General features: G+C 35.2%; 1 protein-coding gene across 2 annotated transcripts in view; it reads right to left on the reverse strand.

Moving 5' to 3' along the window:
* GRIK2 (glutamate receptor, ionotropic, kainate 2) overlaps positions 1 to 14,839 on the reverse strand; it is a 747,094-nt gene that overhangs the window by 491,735 nt on the left and 240,520 nt on the right. For both annotated transcript variants that reach the window (XM_011936507.1, XM_011936508.1), the window contains one exon: positions 10,893 to 11,150. In XM_011936507.1, coding sequence (XP_011791897.1) covers positions 10,893 to 11,150 — 258 coding nt within the window. The remainder of the gene's footprint in view (positions 1 to 10,892; positions 11,151 to 14,839) is intronic.

Genomic DNA, 14,839 nt, shown 5'->3' on the forward strand with positions numbered 1-14,839 from the left:
CATTGCACAAGTATACATATGTAACAAACCTGCACGTTATGCACATGTACCCTAGAACTTAAAGTATAAAAAAAAAAAAAAAAGAATGACAGTGAAGAAACCAAAGCAAAAGAATTTTATTTTTGCCCTGAAAAAATGAGTAGTCAACATTTTCAAGTGTTTCAGAGAGATGATACAAGAACTATCCTTCCCACTTCACCACACAGAAAGGAAGATAGCCAAGAATAAGGTAAGGCTGTAGTGGGCAGGAGGGCAGTTCCTACCAAAAATGTGCATGCCAATATGCTTAAATTTAGAAAAATGTAAATTAAAAAATGGCAGTGTTTGACTATCACCAGAATTATCCTTCCTTCTTATTTTCCCCCCAACAAAATGCAAATATTATTGAGGTTTGATACAAGACCTGCTCCTTCTATATCTTTAGACCTAGTATGTATTTATTTCACTATCTACAGAAACATGAATTGTGTGATTGCTATGGATTCAAACTTTTATTTTTGTCTTTCAGTGCTGGCATGTATTTTAAAGGTTTTAAAACTTAGAGAATTAGTCCCATGAACATATTTGTAAATATTCACTATCATTTAATCAGAACCCAAGAAATAATTTTCTTTTCTTTTTTTTTTTTTTTTTCATTATACTTTAAGTTCTGGGATACGGGTGCAGAACATGCAGGTATGTTACATAGGTATACACGTGCCACGGTAGTTTGCTGCACCCATCAACCCCTCATCTACCTTAGGTATCCCAATGCTATCCCTCTAATAAACCCCCACCCCCTTACAGGCCCCAGTGTGTGATGTGCCCCCTCTGTGTCCATGTGTTCTCATTGTTCATCTCCCACTTATGAGTGAGAACATCCTGTGCTTGGTTTTCTGTTCCTATGTTAGTTTGCTGAGAATGATGGTTTCAAGCTTCATCTATGACCCTGCAAAGAATGTGAACTCATCGTTTTTTATGGCTGCATAGCATTCTATGGTGTATATGTGCCACATTTTCTTTATCCAGTCTATCATTGATGGGCATTTGAGTTGATTCCAAGTCTTTGCTATTGTGAATAGTGCTGCAGTGAACATATGTGTGCATGTACCTTTATAGTAGAATGATTTATAATCCTTTGAGTATATACCCAGTAATGGGATTACTGGGTCAAATGGTATTTCTGGTTCTAGATCCTTGATGAATCACCACACTATCTTCCACAATGGTTGAACTAGTTTACACTCCCACCAACAGTGTAAAAGCATTGCTATTTCTACACGTCCTTTCCAACATCTGTTGTTTCCTGACTTTTTAATGATTGCTATTCTAATTGGTATGACATGGTATCTCATTGTGGTTTTGATTTACATTTCTCTAATGACCAGCGATGATGAGCTTTTTATCATATGTTTCTTGGCCACAAAAATGTCTTCTTTTGAGAAGTGTCTGTTCATATCGTTCACCCACTTTTTGATGGGGTTGTTTTTTCTTGTAAATTTGGTTAAGTTCCTTGTAGATTCTGGATATTAGCCCTTTGTCAGATGGATAGATTGCAAAAATTTTCTCCCATTCTGCAGGTGGCCTGTTCACTCTGATGATAGTTTCTTTTGCAGTGCAGAAGCTGTTTAGTTTAATTAGACCCCATTAGTCAATCTTGGCTTTTGTTGCCATCGTTTTAGTCATGAAATCTTTGCCAATGCCTATGTCCTGAATGGTATTGCCTAGGTTTTCTTCTAGGGTTTTTAGGGTTTTTGGTCTTATGTTTAAGTCTTTAATCCATCTTGAGTTAACTTTTTTCTAAAACATTTTTTATGATTGCTTAAATAGAAATAAAAAGTAAGTTCAAGCATAACCAACTGTGTGGAAATACTACTACACCAAGCTATATAATCAACTATATCCAAATAATTAAGTTTAACTCATAATTGCTAATTGTATTTGTAGTTGGAATTAGAGAACACAGCACTTGAAGGTTGTATTTAAAATGTGCAACATATAATCATCTGAGATCCAAATTACCCCACTCCCTAAAATAAAATTGGAATTATTTGATTGTATGCTTGATAATACAAAAATTATCTTATTCAAAAATTAGTGTCTTCCAGGAATATGTATTTTTATATTAACTTTAATTTTATTTTATCCTATTTAAATATATGTGCAAGATAAAATAAAATGAGTTTTCACTATTAATTGACTTTCTATTATACTATGCTAACTCCAAAAGCACACAAAAATGTATCTAAAGCAATCTATAAATATACTTCATCCAAATGAATAAAGTTAGTGTTTTAAGAAAATGTTTTTGTTTTTGCTTAAGATAAAAGCTTTGGCGTTTTTTTTTTTTTTTTCTTGTGATCATATCATAGAAATTAGTCAAGTCTCAAGTTGGTAAATATTACAATTTCTAAAAATATTTCTGCTTTTCCTTCACTAACTAAAAGAACGTACATTCTGTCCATAAGCTATTCTCATGTCTATATTTATCTCCATGGCTGCCCACCAACTAACCCCTTTCTTTTGTACTATCACTCTATTTTTGTTTCATTGTTTTTTGTTGATTTTCTTCATTTCCTAATACTACAAAGAAGTTCAAATGAAGGGCACAGCAAAATGCCAATGGAAGCATTATATGCCTGCCAAGACTGAGTTCCTATTTTTAAGATGTATTTATGATACATCCAATGCCACTGAATGATAGCAAGTGAATATTTCATAGATGTTTCAAACTTCATATGTTAAGAAGCAGACATCATCTTCTCTCTCAAAGCTCTTTTTCTTGTTTTCCCCTTCTAGGTAAATGTGCTACTGATCAGTATCCCCAACTAGAAACATAGAGTAATTCTTATCTCCTGTCTTCATCACTCCTTCCTGGCATCCACTTACTAAATTCTACAATCTGTATCTCCTAAATCCTCTTAGAATTCTTCACGTCAACATTATTCCATCAAAACCTTCTTAACTGAAACTGTCATCTCTTTTCAACTTGGCTAATTCAGGAATTCTCCTGCTTCCAGTGTTGGCTTATTGCTCTCCATATCTCATATCCCCAACACATTCCCCATAGTGCAGTCAGAAAGCCATTACCAAAAATAGTTCTAATCATGCCATTATCTTGCTTAAAATAATGATTTTTTAAAAGAGCCAAAAAAAAAAAAAAAAACCTCACAAAATGAAACAACTAACATCATGTCACAGTATTTAACAGAGTGGATTCTAAAGTTGATTGCCTAGTTTCGAAACCCAGATCTGTAACTTATGTGTTGTGTAATCTTGGGCAAATTACTTCAACTCACTGCATCTGAGTTTTCTCATATTAAAACAGTGGGATTACAAGCTACGTGCTGCTTCTGTTTTTTTCGCAGAACTCTAAATGATATGCTCTTCGTGTGTGTGTGTGTGTGTATTTGTATTTGTAGAGAAATAGAATGGAAAGAAATCTAAAATGATGAACTTGACAGTAAAAATTTTGATTGTTGTATCTTATTTTTATTAAACTTTATTGTAGTTCCTGAATTTCCTATAATAAACATGTATCAATTTCAAAAATTGTGAGATTAATAATTATTTCTTTATCATAGAGTTTAGTGAAGAAAAAATGGCACATGGCCCATAGCATTTATGTTGTTGAAAGTTTTAAATTCCTGGTATGTTTCCTCTATGAGCCACTTTACATGACAACAATCCTGTGAAGTATGATACATATTATCCTCACCTCATAAATGCATCAATTCTCAGAGTTTTAATGGTCAAATCCCTTGCTAAAAACTACACAACAAGGTCAGGATTTCAATCTAGAATGTCCTGACACCAAAGACCATAGTAACCACAATAGCCCAGACTGACAGATGGCCCTCTATGTCCTTTTCTGAGTTTCCAGGAAAATGATGAATGGACATATGACAATTTTTATTGAGGCATTCCATGGTAGTTTGAAAGCAGGCTCACATCACACAAACATCACTGATATTGCTATAACCAGGCAGATTCCAGGGCAGGATGCACAAGAAAAGGTGGATTTGGTAGTAAAAACTCTTTGTGATATTACCTATGCTAGCTTTTTTTTTTTTTTTTTGAGACGGAGTCTCGATCTGTCGCCCAGGCTAGAGTGCAGTGGCCGGATCTCAGCTCACTGCAAGCTCCGCCTCCCAGGTTTACGCCATTCTCCTGCTAGCTTTTTATAAAATCCATTGATCATTCCTCATCTTCCTTGTTTCTGTTAGTCATAATGAAGTGCTTACAATTTCCTGACAAACTGTCTCCCTCAGGCATCCTCACATTTACACATGTTGCACCCTGTAGACTCTTCTCCAGTGGCAGCATTTTTACTTACCCTTCATGATAATTTTATAATAATGTCACTTTCTCTAAAACTCTTCTCCATCCTTTCCAGGCAGCTTCTTCTCCTGAGATTCCATGATATTGTTTTCTTGCCTCTCTGTGCACCTGTTACACTAGAATGTAGTGTTATTCTCTCCCAACTTACTCTACTCTGAGCCTATGGAGAAGGTCAAAGTTTTGTCTATAATTCTTGTCCCCTCCGTCTAAGATAGCAACTGGTATACAGAAATTTAATAAATAATTGCTCAAATAAATATACATACATACATACACACATACACACACACATATATATATATACGTTTAATTGCAGTTGAAATGAAACAAACACAATCCACTCTAACTTTCTTATAAAATTTTTGAAATCATAAAAGTCATGTCCATATATCTAAAAATTATGGTTGAATCTATTTATTCCACGGCAAGTAGTTAAAGGCTACTTAATCAAATTTGACTTTGGGCAGAATACTTAACTCACTGGAATTATCTTGCTTAAAAATGGATATAACACATTGTCCTATTATTAAGAAGTATTAAGGTACTTCCACAACCAGGCAACATTCTAGATGCTGGTGATAAAACAGTGAGCAGCCTTAGGGTTCACCCTGCTCAGATGTGTGGTTGATCCAGTAGAAGATCTACCCAAGAAAAGCCATTCAGAGTGTGATGAGAGTTCTCATGGGGGTGGGGATGGTCATGGGAGTTTCCATGGTCCTTTGGGATGTGTTTGGAGAGACCTATTCCAGACTTGAAAGCAGGGGTCAGGGTAGCCTTTCTTTGTGACACCCAAGCCAGATGGTATGCATGAGTGTGTTTGTGCAAATGTGCACATGCATGTGTGTGCACTTGGTGGCTATGAGGAATAGGATCAGAAAGAGAGCTTTCCAGATGAACAGAATATTATTTTCAACAACTGAAAGGTGTCTACTGGATCAATTTGAAATAAATTGGTGGGGGATTTGTACACAAATATCACTGGACAAGTACAGAGGCTAGATCACATCAAGCATTATAAGTCTTCTTAAAAATGCCTTGGAGGAATGAGAAGCTATTAAGAGGGAAATTACTCAGATTTGCATTTTTAAAACATTACACTAACTGCAATGGAGAAACTAGAAAAAGGGAGACCAGTTGGAAGGCTGTTAATAATCCAGCTGAGAGAGGGAGGTGATTTCAACCTAAGAGGTGGTAGGGGGTAGGAAAAAAATAAAAGATTTGAGAGATAATACAAGTATAGAATTGACAACCAATTATTGTGGAGTCAAAAAAAGAAAAGAATCAAGGAAGATATTCATATTTCTGGTTTAGGCTCTGGTGGGCAGGAGAGTCAGTCACTGGAGATAACAGGTATGATGTCATGATCACCTGTTTCTCTTGGGACACGTAGAATTATTTTGAAGATTAAGTGAAATAGTTTATGTGACAGCAGCTACCACAATGTCAATTCACAGTGCATTATAGCTCATGTCTGCAGTCATTTCCATTCCCTTCTTGTCTTTTCTGAAGTTGTACCAGTAATTTAGTAGCAAAACTGGGAATAGAATCCCAAGCTTCTGTTTACCAGTCCAGAATTTTTTTTTGTTAATGGACTGCTGATCTATAAACAAAGATGAAACACAGGGATTTTAAAGCAAATATGAACAACTTATTCTGGAATTGCTTACAAGCTGTCATCTAGCCAACTTATTTTTAGTTTATATTTAAAATGAATCATATGTTCCAAAATGACTGACAGAAACACAGCTTTGTTTCTGAAGCCAATTCTTTTCCATCATTTTTGGACATCATTCAGAGCTATAACAGACTTTCAGGGTGTTTAAAAGCATTCATCCATGACAACAACAAATGCTAATTATCATAAAAAATAAATGGCTCCTGTTAACATCATTTTAAGAATTTCTCCTATTCCAGCACTATATTTCATTTATCATCCCATCTGTTTTGGGGGTGGGAACAAAGACTGGATGAAAGTATAATTATCATGTATCAAACTGGACAACACAACAAAACAGAAATGAATACAAATGGGAGGAATAGCATACATAATAAATACATATGGAAAGGAAAAAGGAAACATGTAAATAAAATGGCACCTGTGTGTCCTGCACTAAAAGCAGATACATAAGTCCATCATGAAGACGGTAATGTTTATCTTATTGTGTATGAGGTGGAGTTTTTCCCATTTCAGTTCACAGTCCAAGTGACAATCAGATTTCCTATTGCATTATCCAATAGTCATCTTGCTCTTTTGAGAAATTTACAAATTCTCTTTGCTGAATTCTATCATTAAAACAATACCTTGCAAATATTCACAAACTATGCATCAAGCAAAGGTCTAATATCCAGAATCTATACGAAACTGAAACAAATCAACAAGCAACAAACAAATAACCCCACTAAGAAGTGAGCAAAGGACATGAACAGACACTTCTCAAAAGAAGATGTACATGTAGCCAACAAACATATGAAAGAAATGTTCCCTAGGCGGGCAGATCACGAGGTCAGGATATCGAGACCTGGCTAACATGGTGAAACCCCATCTCTACTAAAAATACAAAAAATCAGCCAGGCGTGATGGCGGGTGCCTGTAGTCCCAGCTACTCGGGAGGCTGAGGCTGAGGCAGGAGAATGGCGTTGAATCTGGGAGGTGGAGCTTGCAGTGAGCCGAGATCTCGCCACTGCACTCCAGCCTAGGCGACAGAGTGAGACTCCGTCTCAAAAAAAAAAAAAAGAAAAGAAAGAAATGTTCAACATCACTAATCATCAGAGAAATGCAAAACAAAACAAAACCTCAGTGAGATACCATTTCACACTAGTCTGAATGGCTATTATTAAGAAGTCAAAAAAATAAGTGTTGGCGAGGTTGCAGAGGAAAAGGAATGCTTGTACAGTTTGGTGGTAATGTAAATTAGTTAAGCCATTGTAGAAAGAAGTTTGAAGATTTTTAAAAGAGCTAAAAATAGAACTACATTTGACCCACCAATACCATTACTGGGTATACACACAAAGGAAAATAGATGATTCTATCAAATAGACACATGCATGCATATGTTCATCACAGCACTATTCACAACAGCAAAGACATGGACTCAACCAAGTTGACCATCAATGGTGAATTGAATAAAGAAAATGTGGTACATATACAGCATGGAATACTATGCAGCCATAAAAAAGAACAAAATTATGTTCTCTGCAGCAACATGGATGTAGCTGGAGGCCATTGTCCTAAGTGAATTACAGAGGAACAGAAAACTAAATGCTGCATGTTCTTATTCATACGTGGGAGTTAACATGTGGTACATATGTACATAAATTGGGAAAAATGGACACTGGACACTACATGAGTAGGGAGGGAGAGAAGATGTTAAGGTATGAAAAACTACCTATTGGATACCATGTTCATTGGGTGATGGGTTCAGTTGTACCCAATCCTCAGCATCACGCAATATACCCCTGTAACAAACCTGAACATGTGCTCCCTGATTTTAAAATGAAAGTTGAAAAAAATTCTACCTTGAGACATTGAAACATAAACAAAAAGACAAAAAGTCTACTATATATTTATAAATATATTTCAAAGGAACTCTTCTGCCTATCTTAGAGTCAGTTCTATCATATTAAATAATCAAAAACACTCAAGTTCTCAAAAATGCTGTAAAGTAAGAGGCAACAATTGGTCAGTTACAAGTGCAATTATCCCACTGCAAATAGTATTAAAAATATGAGTAATTACATGTCCCTCAATCGGGATTAGAAGCTCAAGAAGGGCTGGGCCTTTGTTTCCTTTAGCAGCATATAATTCCTTTCATGGCATATAACTCTCCCTGGTATGTATCAGTTGATAATCGAAATTCATTGAATTAAATGTTGCATAAAATGTAACAGCAATATGTTTTATTCTTCAGAGGATTTCAAGACATATTTATTCTATGAATAATTCTGTAACAACTCTAAGTTAGCATTATCACTTAACTCATCAGGCCTTTCAAGTATCCAAGTATCTATGTCACCTTCAAAGCCAAGGGAGTAGCAAAGTTCCCTTTAAATAGTAACTAGTAACTAAATAGTAAACATTTTAATAAATTTAATTTGAGGTCAGGACTCCATTAAATGTATGTAATCAACTAGCTGTACATATGTCTCTATTTATATTTGCCTCAATGATATAATTGAGAATATAATTTAAAGCAGGGATAGATCAATTACGTGAGGCTGTATTTTACCAAACTATTGTAGGATCTGATTGCAAATCCCATTATCTATTTAGTGAATCACTTAAGAACCACATGTATTAAATAAAAATGCCACACATGTGCATGTGCACGCATACACATAGGATAGTGAAGAAAGGTAATATGTCTATAGACATTTTGAATACTTGTCAATTTTCTTCCTCCTATGAGGAGTTTAAGGATGATAATAAATACAAAATATCACATGTATGATATACATATCTGTGTGCATGGACGTAGGTATATAATGTATCCATTATAAGGATATATGATGTTTGGACAACCTATACATGAATTACATCAGGAAAGAATGGAGAAGTAAACAATCCACAGATTAACAATGCACATGTATCTACATTTACATATTTCTGTAGATGACCATCCCTAAACATAAGTGGACCAACTTGAAACAGAAGATCCCTTGGATCATTTTATTACACATACTCACAGAAATCATTCATATAGAACCTGACATTCAAAATTCAGAACACAGAACTTTACCAATGACAAAGAAGTAATGATTTAGGAAGAAAGCAATATAATAAATTTAATAGATTTAATTTGAGCTAAAAGACATATCAAACATACTTATTTTTAAGGACTCTTAGTGATGCATTCCTAATTTTTAATTATTTATAAATATTTCACATTTTTAAATAAGAAAACAAAATTACTTTAATTTGTATCTAGATGCATTTCACTCTTTCTTATCTAAATGAAAATGTTTTTGAAATTCTTTTCTGTTTTTTTTTAAATCCTGTAGCTCCCAGTTTCCTATTCCTTTGAGAGTTCTCTGTCAATTTGCAGATGATCAATTTTATTGGCAAATGGGCAAATTTCTGCACAGAGTTCTATATACTGCATGCATGAATAAAATGTGCTCCTGGCATCTTTTGAGAGAATTTAAATTCAAATGAAATTCAATCTCAATGTAATTATGAAAGTGTAGTCAAGTGTCCTGAAATAAAATGTTTTTATGTTCTAATTTAAAGAGCACTGTTTATATTGTTGATGAGCATCTTAAAGTAAAATTAATTATCACTATAGTAAGCAAAATAGTATGCAGCTGCTTCACCAATGTAACTTCCAATGAAAATTAAAATTTCATTTTTATTGTCACTTTCTTGTATTTCTCTGAGACTTGTTTTTAACTGATAACTCAAGATACCCATTTGTATGCAAAAATAATAAAATTAATTAACACAAGAAAGCACGCAACCTGTAGTTAGCAAATATTAAAATATTATTTTAACTCACTGAAATAAATATCATTTAGTAAATTCTATTTTCTAAGTCTCTAAATGATATCTACACAAAAGCAGTTCCACAAACCTGGATGTTTCAGTGAATATTACATTGTTCCACATATGAGTAAAAACTTTTCAAACCTTAATATGCCTTACAAAGTTTGTTACATTTTATATGCATTCTTTGCACATAAACAGCCAGATAAAATAGTGAGGCATAATTCTGAATCTCTTGGCAAGTTTCACTGACTCATCACAAGGCCTTGCCTTGAGAAACTACCCTAGCAAAAACTTCACTGCAGAAAAATTCTTTGAATAAATATTTCAGAATGGGCCTGGTGGCTCACACCTGTAATCCCAGAAGTTTGGGAGGCCAAGGCGGGTGGATCATTTGAGGTCAGGAGTTCGAGACCAGCCTGGCCAACATGTGAAACCCTGACTCCACTAAAAATACAAAAATTAGCCAGAAGTGATGGTATATACCTGTAATCCCAGCTACTTGGGAAGCTGAGGCAGAAGAATCGCTTGAACCTGGGAGGCAGAGGTTGCAGTAAGCTGAGATCTCACCCTTGCATGCCAGCCTGGGTGACAGAGCGAGACTCTCTCTCTCTCTCTATATATATATATAGACACACACACACACACACACACGTAATATTCAATATGATCTAAATTGTTAGACCATATTGTTTTTGAATACATGGATTCTTACTTTTTACATGATTGGAATTCTAAATATATATAAATGTGTGTATGTGTATGTGTGTGTGTGTGCGTGCGTGTGTCTGTCTATCTATCTATCTATAATATTGTGTACTATATCTATCCTTCATCCAACCTACCAAACTAGCTGATCTTTCACAGGAATTAAAAAAATGCTTATTTTACAAATACAGAGAAGTATTCAATATAGGTATTCTTTGTTTGGATATGTGAAATTAGGGTTGGTGTTTGATTCTGTCTTTCTACCCGCCAGTTAATTTTCAAAAATCAAAACAAAACATATAAGAATACAATAAGAACCTGGAATGCGCTTCAGAAAATTATCCATATTTAAAGCATAACTCCAAAAGCGACTGATTTTTCTTACCAGTGCTGTCATCATACACAACCGTGACGGTTTTCCACTTGAAAAACTGCACCAGGTCTAAAATGGCACGGCTGAGTGAAGAGAAGTCTGGGTAGAGACTGACATAGAAGGAATCTTTGTTGTCTGACACCTGGTGCTTCCAGCGGGTCTGTATGTGGGGAACTCCCAGAGCATTGCAGATGGACTGCACCGCATTTGCTGATGAGCTGTGTGAAGGCCCGAAGATGGCAGCCACCCCAAGAGACAGCTGATCACAGGCTGAAGAGGAGATAAAGGTCTGTCAATACTGAGAGGAGAGATGCCAGTATGCCAGCAGATACATTATTATTTTAAACCCAAAGGTATCATCCTCAAGAAAGATTTGTGTTTTAGAAAAATATTTATCTACTTTTCACTAATTTAAAATTTTGTCCGACTCTGAACATTTTCCATTTGTTACAAGGGAATTAACTAACCCAGATGCCTGCAGCTCAATGTTCAAATAATTCTATAAATAATGCCAGGGGAGGGAGAGAGAGAAGGAGAGAGAGGATGAATACTTTTTTTAATTTAAGGGGGCAGTGCTTGTTTTGGAAGACTAGTTTATATGAGGGGAATGAGGGAATAGTACAGCTTCTCAAATTCACTGAACAGCTTTTACATTTTCCATTTCTTAATCAAAAGCCACATGGTTCTCCCTTTACCCATACATTTAACTATGCTCACACACAGCTGAATATTTCCATATATCTGATGATACCGGTCAGGTTATGCGAACACTCAGCCACACAAAACCTGCCATAGCTCTTAGAGAGTGATTTCATATGGATCAGTCTCATTGAGTAGAAAAACAGCAAAGTCATTAGACAAGTATTCAGTCATCTTTATATATTTGGATTTGGATGCTATAAGTGTTTTCTATTATTCTAAACTATTTTTTAAAGTTTGTATTTACTCACAGAAAATTTTATTCATATCAATAATAACCACAGTAATTAAGAAAGGCGTGAACAAACTAGAGGGTATTCAGATTAAAATAGACTGTGCCGTGACCTGAACTTTCTATAAAGCACACTGACACAAATAGCGAGCTTGGGCCTAGAAAGTGAGTCATTATTGAGAACACAAAAATTATCTTTAAATATTTGAAGACCTGGCATGTGAAAGAAGCTTAAGTTTGTTTCGCTTGACAGGCAAAGGGGAATTAGAAAAACTAGAAGCTTCTCCTGAACTTTTACCCAATTATTTATTTATTTATTTCTTATTTACTTTTTTGAGATAAGAGTCTCAGTCTGTCTCCCAGGCTTGAGTGCAGTGGTGCGATCTTGGCTCACTGTGACCTCTGCCTCCTGAGTAGCTGGGACTATAGGCACGTGCCACCATGCCTGGGAAATTTTTTGTATTTTTAGTAGAGACAGGGTTTCAACGCATTAGCCAGGATGGTTTTGATCTCCTGACCTCGTGATCCACCCGCCTCAGCCTCCCAAAGTGCTGGGATTACAGGCGTGAGCCACCACACCTGGCTTATTATTATTTTTAATTCTAAATATGTCCTCATGCCATGGTTCACACCTGTAATCCCAGCACTTTGGGAGGCCAACGCAGCAAGATCACTTGAGACCAGGAATTCGAGACCTGCCTGGGCAACATAGTGAGACCTCCTCTCTACTAAAACTAAAACTAAAACTACAAAAAAAAAAAAAAAAAAATTCAGCTGCGCATGGTGCTGTGTGCCTGTAGTCCTAGCTACTTGGGAGGCTGAGGTGGGAGGAGCACTTGAGCCTGGAACACTGAGGTTGCAGTGAGCATGATGGTGCCACTGCTGGCCTACCTGGGTGCCAGACCAAAACTGTGTATCGAAAAGAAAAGAAAAAGTAAAACATGTTCAAAAATGAAATAGTCTTCCCCAAGAGGCAATGGTTTGCCCATCACTGCAAATATTTAAAGGACAGAGAAGGATTGTTATTGAGCTTTAGGCATAAAGTAGGTGTTCAGACTCATTTCCTCCAAAATGGATAGTTTATAATTCTACTGTGTGAAAATTTCTGCTATTTTCCCTCAGTTTTCTGCATAAAATGTAATATTATAGGTGACTTAAGCATGGAAATATTTAATAATTACGTAAATTATTGTCAGGAAAAAACACTTGTTTAAATATTCTTAAAAAATCAATATGATCTAAATAAATTGTTTTTAAATACATGGATTCTTACTTTCTAAATAACTCATGGAATTCTAAATTAGTATAAATGGTGGCTAGACTTTAGAATTTTTCACTCAACATGAGATTTTAATTAATACATATTGAAGATAAATGATCTTTCTTCACCAGGTTTGTGACAAATCACAAACCAAGAAAAGCTAAAAACACTGAATTAGGTTATTTAGAATGTTTCTAAGTGTGTTTCAAGCAAGATTAGAGCTTTCAGTTATCAGAAGAGTTATTTAAAAATATATAATTCAAACAATAATTCAAGCTCTAATACATCAATTTATTAATTGAGCAGAACAAGATTACCTATTAAAACTGTAACAGAAAAAATAGATTAAATGTCAAACTGTAACATCTCATTTCTGATTATTTTATTGCATTGGATAATTACATTTTTAAAATATCTAACTTAATAAGTTGTTTTATAACTAATCAATAACAATATTACCAATATATACATTTCTTGATAAAGCTAAAAAACCATATTGGCTCTCTCTGCTATGTTTTTATGTATTGCTGTGTCCTCCAAGCAGTAATAACTCCACAACTCAACAAACAAGAGATTCAGAAGATAAAATCCAAACCATGACATTCACAAAGAAAGTTACTCATACACTTATTTGAGCTTTTCCTAGCTTCAAGCCAAAGTGAAATGATAGATTTGATTCCCAGTGAGTTTTTACTGGGTAACAAAGCTTGTAAATTTCTTATAATATTTTAATCAAACCACATGATTTTATCACTTCATAATTTTGCTAGGGCATTCTCAGAATAGTACTCTGTTGTGAGAATATCCGAACCTGTGTTTTTTTTATGCTGTTCATCTGAAACCACCGTTAAGAAATCTACTAATATTTTATCTATACTGCACTCATACTTCATATTCTTTGATCGAAATGTTTTCATTAGAGGCAGAACTTCTTCTTCCTAATGGAAAAAATCATGAACTATGCCACTAATCAAATGTAATAGTCTTGACTTAATGATTTATTTTGCAATTATGATGACAAATGTAATATTTCACAGTTACCTTTAACCTTTTTCTCAGTCTTCAAAACCTTTCATCACCTGACATGGTTCTGAAATGTGGAAACTTATTTGTATTCAAAAAGATATGAATTCAAAGGGCATGCAAAATATGGCTTTGATAAACACTAGTTAGCTGCTGGGGGAAAAGAAGGATACTTTCATCTCGAGAAATATTGTACCTTGTCAGTTACATTAATATTAATGAGCTTAAAAAAAGTGCACTAACCTGGAATTATAAATAATTATGTACTTTTCCATCAATATAAGGTAGCTACAGTAAAACCATATTAGCATTACAGAAAGGCAAATATTGTTTAAAAATATAATGTTAGAACAAATGCTTTATAAGCCTTTTCCTTTGAGAAAAATCTTTATTATAAAATTTAATTCCTATTATACAAATGCTAACTATGCAAAAGAAAAGATCACCTACTATAGGATCATCTACATACACAAGAAAAGATGGCCGGGCGTGGTGGCTCAAGCCTGTAATCCCAGCACTTTGGGAGGCCGAGACAGGTGGATCACGAGGTCAGGAGATTGAGACCATCCTGGCTAACACTGTGAAACCCCGTCTCTACTAAAAAATACAAAAAACTAGCTGGGTGTGGTAGCGGGCGCCTGTAGTTGCAGCTACTCGGGAGGCTGAGGCAGGAGAATGGCATAAACCCGGGAGGTGGAGCTTGCAGTGAGCTGAGATCCGGCCACTGCACTCCAGCCTGGGCGA

Source organism: Colobus angolensis, unplaced genomic scaffold (assembly GCF_000951035.1).
Source record: "Colobus angolensis palliatus isolate OR3802 unplaced genomic scaffold, Cang.pa_1.0 Scaffold154, whole genome shotgun sequence".
Taxonomy (NCBI): domain Eukaryota; kingdom Metazoa; phylum Chordata; class Mammalia; order Primates; family Cercopithecidae; genus Colobus; species Colobus angolensis.